The sequence below is a fragment of the Centruroides sculpturatus genome, unplaced genomic scaffold (assembly GCF_000671375.1).
Source record: "Centruroides sculpturatus isolate CEXI.00-Female unplaced genomic scaffold, Cexi_2.0 scaffold506, whole genome shotgun sequence".
Lineage (NCBI taxonomy): Eukaryota > Metazoa > Arthropoda > Arachnida > Scorpiones > Buthidae > Centruroides > Centruroides sculpturatus.
Genome location: NW_019384672.1, coordinates 479,544 through 489,442, shown reverse-complemented (window position 1 = coordinate 489,442; position 9,899 = coordinate 479,544). Strand labels below are relative to the sequence as shown.

The 9,899-nt window shown below is 32.4% G+C and overlaps 1 protein-coding gene across 1 annotated transcript; it reads left to right on the top strand.

Moving 5' to 3' along the window:
- The first annotated feature begins 1,177 nt into the window (after positions 1-1,177).
- Positions 1,178-9,899, top strand: LOC111626738 (patched domain-containing protein 3-like). Its single transcript, XM_023370226.1, has 4 exons — positions 1,178-1,392; positions 2,043-2,552; positions 6,688-7,169; positions 8,086-9,899. The coding sequence occupies exons 2-4, from the start codon at positions 2,047-2,049 to the stop codon at positions 9,723-9,725; spliced, it is 2,628 nt and encodes an 875-aa protein (XP_023225994.1). The 5' UTR covers positions 1,178-1,392; positions 2,043-2,046; the 3' UTR covers positions 9,726-9,899.

Below are 9,899 nucleotides of genomic sequence, written 5' to 3'. Positions count from 1 at the left end.
TCTGCGTGAGAAAGGACCGATTGTCTAAAGACACATTATGCATGTATTGTCTACTAGAGAAAGTTATTTTTTTTATTGTAAAGTAATTGTAGACCTATAAATTTTCACTGTCATACCTTTGTCTGTTTGTCTTTCCTTAATCTCAACAACGGAGTTAGATAAATGAAAGATGAGACCAGATCTGAAAATCTTCGGAGTAAGTCCGGATTAACTATACGTGAACGTTCTAGGCAAAGATGAAGTAATGTTATTTGAATTCAAATGTCTTTTCCTGAAAGCATTTGATAGATGTTCGGCACGACTCTGGTCTTTACCACTTAAGAGTTTCGTCTGGAAACTAATCAATTGTCTGGCTAAAAGAAAAATTTTCTTCGGTTTAATCTCTTCTACGTTTTATCACCTCCTAAAATAAATAATACAGTAGCTGCAAATTTTACTCTATATTTAGTACGTTTTACTTCTATTTATTAGTATTATTATCATTAGTGATAGTGTAATGTGTGAGATTTTACATTAAAATTTTAGTATCTGTTATGGCATCTACGAGATTCTGCAAAACAGGAAATCTGTACAAAACTCGGGTTTGGTTTATTATCATTTGTTTATGATAATTTCAGATTACATATATACGGGTACAATTTGCAATATTTAAGCTACGTAAATGACATAATATCACAACATAGTTACGTACAAGTGTTAATAATTACAATATTTTCATACATTATTACAATATTTACTACAATTTTTCCTGCAATCAGTCGGATTTGAGAAAATTACTGAAAAGTCTGTTTACAAAATGCCAAATTTTTTAAAACCAATTTCTTATTCTAACAATGTAAAATACTAAGAGGAATGAAGGACAGACACAGAAACATTCAGCACTCTGCTCTATTATATCCTATTAAAATAAATTGGAGGTTTTATAATAACCATGAATAAATTCGTAGAATTTTATTGTAATAAAACCTCCGATAAAAATAGCAGTTTGTAGGGAATAAACTAAAACTTTTCCTTAAATATTTATATAGAAAACACGTTATCATCTTACATGTGTATAAATTGATTGGCACGTGTAATGGATTACGTTTATTCTGATAAACATGTTTTATCAATTTTCATGTATAGGAATTCCAAGTGGAATTAATGATATTGTTACTCAGATTCGCACTAAATTATATTTTTCTATAAATTAATTTTAAGTGTTTAAAAGGCGTTCTTATAATATGTTTATTTGTAAAACACGCTGATGTTTTTACGCTTTTATCTTAGTATTTGTACTTTGTGCTTTGAAAGAGATTTTTTTATCTCTTGATATATTTTAGTTGTACCTACAGGCATAATAAGGATACAACGCTAAATATTTTAACACAGACATATTCATTTCTCATATAGGTAAGTGAGTATACCTACACCGATTTTCTTCTATTTATTTTATTTTTTATTCAGTTATGATTGAAGTTATTTTTAAAATATTAGATTCCATACTTAATTAAGTTTTGCTTAAAAGCAGAACTTTCGTTTTCAGATAAATTCTGTTTAAATTTTTAAAATATTCTATAATTAAAGATGCCTCCCTTTCTCTGTTCTCTTGACCTTTTTAACTGATTTAAGCATGGCCTTTCAACTTAGCCTTTCACTGTATACATAGAGAGTAAATAAAAGCAAGTAAGATTTCAAAGTAAACAAATTGATGCTAGTTAAATCAAGTACCATATTTTAATTTAAAATAGTTCAGAACATTTTAATTACTATCAACGTTACTTCAGGCACAAAAGATGGATAAATTAATTTAGTAAATCCACATTTCGGAATGTTTTTAAGGCCACGAAGGTCGAATGTGGCTTATTAAATATTAATATTTTACTTTCGGAGACTTTGCTCTTTCTTGATAACATAATATTTTTCTGATACACCAGTTGGCTTTTTAATAAACATTTTACTTTTATTTAAACATCTCATGTCAGTGAGTCACAAAGATGAATTCCATTTTATTATATTAAATTTGTTAAAGAGTTTATCACGAATTAATTTACTTTTTATAGAGAAATGAAGCATGATTTTGTAAGAAGAATCGTTTCTGTTGCATTATCTCGCATTGGTTACAACGTAGGATGTTACCCTCAAATATATGTGGCAATTTTCCTCATATTTTCACTCGTGTTAGCTACAGGAATAATACATGTATCACCTACGAAGGACATAGACTATCTTTATGTACCATCCGATGCAAGAGGCAAAGCAGACAGAGCAGCTATCGAATCAATGTTTCCCAAGAACACGTCACAATGCGATTACAGAAGAATATCTAGATTGGAAGGAACTATAGTTTTGGTAACGTCAAAAAATAAAACTTCTATACTAGAAGAATCAATAATTGAAGAGGTCATCAAACTGGATGAAATTATACGAAATATCAGTGTTCTATGGAATAACGCATTCGTTCGTTACGAAGATTTATGTTGTAAGTCAGATGGGAACACTTGCCACGAAAACTACGCTTTGTCTTTAAAAGGAAAGACAAATGACGTCAAGAAAGGAATATACAGAATCAAGTAAGTCTTTAGTTAATTTCCGTTAAACTCGAATGATAACTGAATCTAATATTACAACGTTGTTTTAGAAGTAGACTATAAACTTATTTATTGTTATATTAGTATAGATATGTATATTCCGCCATCTCAAAGTGTTGTGGAATGGCAATTTAAAATTTCTTGACGGTGGGAAAATTATAAATAGTGAGTGTTTTTAATTTATCCTCTCTGAACATCGCTTCCGACTCAGGATGCTCTGACACCATCTGTATTTTTATACGGGATACACAGGAAACTTTTGCGTGCGCAATCGATCGAGTGTGGGACCCAGTAAGCGAACGGAGGAGGAAGTTAAGAGACAATAACCAAGAAGTATTTCAGTCTATTACCTACTTAATATTGAGATAATAAAGGCTTATTGGAACATGTGATTATCGATGCACACTACAAAAATGTGGCAGAAAACTACATCTAACATAGACAGGGACATATATACATAGGGACTAACAGGGCTTAAGTTTTGGGCCCCAAGTGTCAAGAGCCTACAAAAAATGAATACTTTTTCAGTATCAATGAGCACTTATCGTATAGTTAATATTAATAATATAAAAATCCATAGTATTATTTATTTTATTGTAATCAATGTAACAGGCCAGTTATTAATCAATATAAATATTTTTTCATTTCTTATGTTTTTTATATAAGATATAAAGTTTGTCATTTCACAACACCATTTCATAAGTTATTATACTTCAACTCTGAATTTCATTTTATTAAGAACGAATTTTAAACCTCAATTTAAAGATTCTTAATCTAACAAAAAATGGGGTTGCATTCGACTGCGATAAGCCCTAGGCCCCGAAAATCTAGATTTGCCCCTGAGCATAGAATATAATTTTTATGCATATTCTATGGCATAAGACTTTATTGAACATAAGAGAATTTAGAATTGAAACACGTAAGGAATAAACACCTTTGATTTAGCTTCTTAAGGGTGTCTTGATGTTCCTTCGATAGTGTTCTTCCACTGTATTTCCTCACAATATGTCCACAATCCTTATTTAAAAAGTCCTGAATATAAACCTAATCTTTTGGCTCACAAACAACAAGGAAGTAGATCATGATTAGGAGGAAAGGAACATTCTGCGACTTCTCGGGAGAGTAGGTCAGCAACTACGGCGGGGAACTCAGCAGTCGTCCCAGGAAGATGTGCCACTTGGAAAGGAAGCGTCATCAGACATAAATCTCATGATCTTTCCCTGTTTAAATTCGCAATTTCTGCATCAGTTGAACTTTTTAACAAATATTAAATACCAAACAATTATGATTTTATAATTTCACAAAAACACTAGCCTGGGTTCTCACACCTCCATTATATTACTATAGTCGGTAAATTACTGAAGACTGTGTACAAGTAGTGTACATTGCTACACATTAAATGACGTACTGTCATTAAAATTTTGAGCTCATTTTCTGTAATAATCATAATTTCATAACATGTGAAACTTCTGTGTAGAGCTGAATATCCATTTCTTGTTTTCCATATCGTCTAGGAAACTCGGACCACTTTTGTAATTCCGAGTAGCTGAAATCTAGTGTATTGCTTATTTTTATCAATACATTAATTTTGAAATCGTATTATTCACTATTTACAATACAATTTCAAAAGTCAAGATTTTGGTGTTTAGTGTGTGGCAGACAAGTGCCTATTGCGCAGGAGACAGAAAGAGTTAAGATGATGACAATATCCGGACTATCGCGCTACCCATGATCTTTTTGAGTCCTTATACTTTTATATATTCATTCTCTGTGTACATATCTCGTAGTATAAATAACTTTTATCCGTTTTTGTTCTTGCTTGCTCAGGCTATCCAGTGTGGGGACCAGGGGCCGTCAAAAGTTAGTTTACTTTAGATTAGGGTAGGGTCCTGCCACCAGGTGTTGTTTGTCGGACACACCGCCGATTTTGACATAACCAGATAGTTAAGGCGCGAGAGTAAGAGTCACTCCGAAATCCGGGAATGAGTCTCTCAGGAGGATGAATGCAAAGTCAAATACAAATAACAAAAGTTTATTATCAAAAATTAAGTTCTGGATAGCATTGTTAAAATCCGATTCAGGAAATCTGCCTATTTCTATCTATAAAACGAGGGGGCTGAATAACAGGGGAGTATCCGAACTACAACATACCAGGAAAAAGAGAACCGTATTCTCTTGTGAATCCAGTCAGTCTTCTGGTCTAATTTCTTCTTCCTTTTTGCTTGGTTCTTCTCTGATGTCCGCCGGTAAATGGCGTTCGCTTTTAGACGAAATTTCCTTGCGATTATGGCTGGATGGGTTCACTTGTGTCTACTGTTGATGTCTACCGTTGATGCCTTCCTTGTATGGGATGGTTCGTTGAGAGTCTGGAGAGGCCGGTGCTTTCTACCGTTGTCTGCCGAGGAGCTCTGTCGGTGCCTGGATTTGTGCCTCTTTTGTACGCTTTTCAGCGCAGGAGAGTTATCACATGGTTTACTATAGTATTGAGCTGAGTCATTACAGTAGCAAAACTGTTTTAACTCTCTCTGACTTCATATAGTGATAGCGCCGAATTTCACGGATGTCATCACTGACAAATCCCATCATTATTCATCTATTGTTTTCGTTATTGTTGTGTCTTGAAACAATGTTCGATCGCCGGAGCAGGAAGTGGTGTTTTTCCCACTTTCTTTAAGTTTTATTCTTTTACAAATTTATTTAATTATTTAATTGTCCTTTTATCCTTTTCCTCGCATGTTGTGAGATTTATTGCCGTTAACTAATAAACTTCTTATTCTAAATTGTTTCTCTAAATCATTCTAAAAGTTGATGTTATTGGAAATTTCTATAGGGAAGTCCCTAGAATCGGAAAAGTAGGAAAATTTCCTCTTACACTTTGATCCATGTATAAACAATCTCGGTATCTTTAAGATGTGGGTTCAAAAGATAAAGGATATAAAATAAACACAAAGTTTAAATACAATAAAATCTCTAACTAATTAGTTAAAGTGAAAACAAAGTGGCTAAACTAATATTATACAGATAACGTAAATACGTAAATAACAAATTCATAAATACATACATATATATCTATATATATATAAATGGACGTGTGTGTGCCTATATTTCACTTTTCCGCAAAAACTACACATCACACGTGAATGGTGTTTGTATGTGGCAGTAGCCCCAAGTCTCCATTCGTGCATAGGGGTGGTTGCGTCTCGATAGCTATAAGGGTGCGGGAGATATGAGGCTGAAAGTGGTTGAAAGTGGCTTTCTGTTTCGAATGTTTTGTTCGAATTTGTTCGAATTAAATTCGAACATAAAATTCGAATATTGGTTCGATTATAGAACGATTGTAAACGTTCCAGAAACGTTGAAAATAGTTCGTTTGACTAAACGTAAAAATTCTCTAATTAGTCTGGAAACGGGGGACCTAATTCTTGCATTCTGTGAAAACGGGTAAGATTAGCTATAATGTAATTATCTTAATCTTCACTATCGTTACTTTTTGCCCAGCGAAGCGGGTCCTTGCAGCTAGATTCTAGATTACTTAGAAAAACAGTCTTTTATATATATATATATATAACTATATTACATACAAATAAAAACCCAGCGAAGCGGGTCCTTGCAGCTAGTATATATATATAGTAACAACAATTTTTGGTGGGGAAAATTGTGGTCTTCACACCAGTTATATTAACAAATAAACAACAGGTTTAGTATATACCGAAATTATTTGAGTCAAAATAAGAAAAATTAGACGCTATATTTGAAACATTTTTTCTTCCTAGTTTCAACTGGAGTGCTCAACTAGTTACTACTGGCCGAGTGCGTAAAACTGCTGAACATCGGTAATAGGATGTGAGTTTGCTCATGGCAAACAGATTGGCCACGTGAAATTTTCCGGTTTACGAGTCCATTTTCTTATATAATGTCCTCATGGAGGAACTCATCCTTGGCATTATTGACCGTGTTTTCAGTTGTTGTATCACACCAAACCAAAACAAATTTCCAACATAAATTCAATGAAAATGTGTATTTTCAATTTTCAACGACACATGCTTATAAATTGAGTAGTTTATAATCGTTATGATTTATATTTTTGTACCAATAAACTTGTTATGTTTATTTGCAGATACCCAGTTGATAAAATTGAAGGAAAACTAATAATCTCCGGTTTTGAATTTGGAGGAGTCGCAGTAGATGAGGAAAATATTATTAGGGATTCGATGGCAATGAGATTGTATTATCCAATGGACCATGCTACAGAAGAGAAGAGATCAATATCGCTGAAATGGGAAGAATTACTTCTAGAAATATTGTCAAAAATTAACATGAATCATATTGATATTTATAAATTCCTTACGCACTCGGCCAATAACGAAATTGATCGAATAGGCGAAAGTGTTTTGTTTCTTACATATGTTATTGCTCCAATTATGCTGACATTTTCGGCAGTTTCTTCTTTATCCACTGATGCTCTAAGTAGTAAGCCTTGGTTAGGAGTTGCTGGTTGTGCATCACCTTTCTTAGCAACTGTTGCAGCATTTGGTTTACTAATTTACTGCAAAGTAGATTACTTTGCATTAAACCTCATAATTATTTTTCTAATGCTAGGTAAGTCCTATTAAAAAAATTTTATGTAGGAATAATAATTTATAATTTATGTTGGTTCTAAAATGCCGAAGACAATAGAATGTAATTAGTGTTGCAATTTAGATTTCTGTTATTGCAAAGTTTGGCATATTGGTATCCAATTTGTGATGCCAAACTTTGAACGACTGCATGCGGATGGAAATGCTATACAGAAAAATTATATAGTCATAGAGAAATGCATCTTGTATCCTATCTATAAGCGATAATCAATTCAGAGATGTAATCAATGCTCAGAAACAAACAGTAATATGACTATTAAATTGTTATAGCATGTTAATATAATCTATAAATAAAGTAGAGAAAGTGAACTAGTTAAACTGAGATGAAGTAGAGAAATCAGAAACTTATTAGCAAGCTTTATATATTAAAAATAAATTAAAATTATCAAATATTATTTGCCGTGTGTAATATGATCCTTGTTAAAATTTAAAGTCGCATAGAGGTAAACGATTTCGAATATTTTGTTCAGTTGAATTATTAAAATAATTAGAATAGTTTACGTGTAATTTAATTTCATTTGATTAAAGCATTGGCAACTAATTATAATGCATCTAATAAAAATTGTCAGAAAGATAGTTTTTGTGCCACGTTACCAGGAAGAATTATTTTAAAAAATAACGTTCTGTATATTTTGCGGACGACTAACCTGTAAATAAAAGTCGACTCCGCCGTAGCTGTTATTCCCTGAGGTGTGTAAAGGAGATAGAAAGATTCATTATAGTATAGTCTTGTTTGTAAACTAATTAAAAAATAAAACATAAATTTTTAAATGAGTTCCTAAATACATTCTGTTATTACAAGCATATAGAGAATACGATTATTGTTATTATTATTGTTTTATGAAATCATTAACTGTATCATTAATTATATATTTCAGGTATAGGAGTAGACGATTCCTTCATATTGGTAGCTGCGTGGAGACGAACTGACATAAAGGCTTCTGTACCTAATAGAATGAAAGAAGCATATGCCGAAGCTGCAGTGTCCATCACCATTACGTCACTGACCAATCTTTTTGCATTTTGTATGGGATTTGTGACACCATACAAATGTATTCATATATTCAGCGCGTATTCTGCTCTAGCAATCGTGTTTGACTATGTTTATCAGTTATTATTTTTTGGAGGACTCATGGCTTTAGATGGATACAGAGAAAAACATAATCTGCACTCATTCCTTTGTTGGCCAGTTAAAGAAAATAATCGCAAAATCGAAAACGGAATACATTTAAAATCAACAAACAAGAAAAAAGAAAACGTTCTAATGACGTTTTTCGGCAATGTTTTAGGTGGAATACTTGGAAAATCAATCATTAAAATAATTGTGATATTAGTCTTCATAATTTACCTTACAGGTGCAATATACTGTACACGATTTGTGCAAGAAGGAAACGACGTAATCGAATTCTTTCCCTACATGTCTTATGCGTTTGACTACTTGACAACTGAACATAAATATTTCTCTAATTATAGTCATCAAGTGCAAATAGTCATTAACCAGAAATTAGACTATTCAAATGTCACCGTTCAAAATGACATAGAAGATCTTCTGCAAAGTTTCGAATCTGCACCTTTTATGTCTGATTCGTCGACCACAGAAAGTTGGCTGAGAGGATTTCTGGCGTTTACTAAATCTCCATTTGCAAAGTTTTCACTTTCTGGTTATAATCTGAGTGATTCTGAGGACTTTCTGAGTGCATTTAAAAATGTTTTCTTGAAACTAAAAATATCAAACAGATTTAAAAGCGATGTCGTCTTTAACAATGAAGCTGATAAAATTACTGCTTCGAGATTTCTCATATCCAGTTACGATGACAAAACTGGAGACGAGACAAAAACTTTCTTCAGGAACGTAAGAAAAATTGCCGATAACAGCAAATTTCCCGTAGTTGTATATAATTTTAGATTTATGTATTATGAACTCTATAGTAATATTCTTTCAAACTGTATAAAAGCTGTGTGTTCTGCAGCTGTGGTAGTGATTTCAGTTTTTCTTCTGTTTACTCCAAACGTATTGTTTCTTTCGTCCGTTGCCATCACTATTGCTTCTATTCAGGTCGGGTTGATTGGATACATGTCCTATTGGTATGTGAATGTAAATACTGGCACATTAATAACTTTAGTGATGTGTACGGGATTTTGTGTAGATTATACAGTCCATACGTCTTACGCGTTTATCAATTGCAAAAAGAAAACACCAAACGAGAAAATCAGAAGTTGTTTATATACCGCTGGATATCCTGTTTTGCAAGGATGTTTATCTACTATTTTGGGCGTTTCGGTAGCATATTTTGGACCATCCGAATCATTTGTGATATTTTTTAAAATTATATCTTTAATGGTAATTTTCGCTTCATTTCACAGTTTGATTTTACTGCCTGTAATTTTAAGCATTTTGGATAATATTTCCTTTCCGTTTTTCAAAAAGAAAAGACCAGATTTGGAATGCAATGATAATTATACGAACGAACTTGATGTTTTAAATTCTCAATGCATTATTCAAGGACAACAAGGTTGAGAAATTATTTCATATTAACTGGATTGAATCGATTTATATACTTGAAATCTAAAAGATATTAGTGAAATTTTCTGTCATGTAATTTTTGAGTCTTTTTTTAACACGTCATTTGTATAAAATATTCGTGTAGTCCACGAAATAGTGTAGTTACATACTCGTCATGTAATACAACGA

What these genes read in the sequence shown, in the direction of transcription:
- LOC111626738 (XM_023370226.1), top strand. Translation starts at nt 2,047, where the DNA reads ATGAAGCATGATTTTGTAAGAAGAATCGTTTCTGTTGCATTATCTCGC. An exon ending in AAAGGAATATACAGAATCAA is followed by an intron (nt 2,553 to 6,687) that starts GTAAGTCTTTAG and finishes GTTTATTTGCAG; the next exon opens with ATACCCAGTTGATAAAATTG. An exon ending in AATTATTTTTCTAATGCTAG is followed by an intron (nt 7,170 to 8,085) that starts GTAAGTCCTATT and finishes TATATATTTCAG; the next exon opens with GTATAGGAGTAGACGATTCC.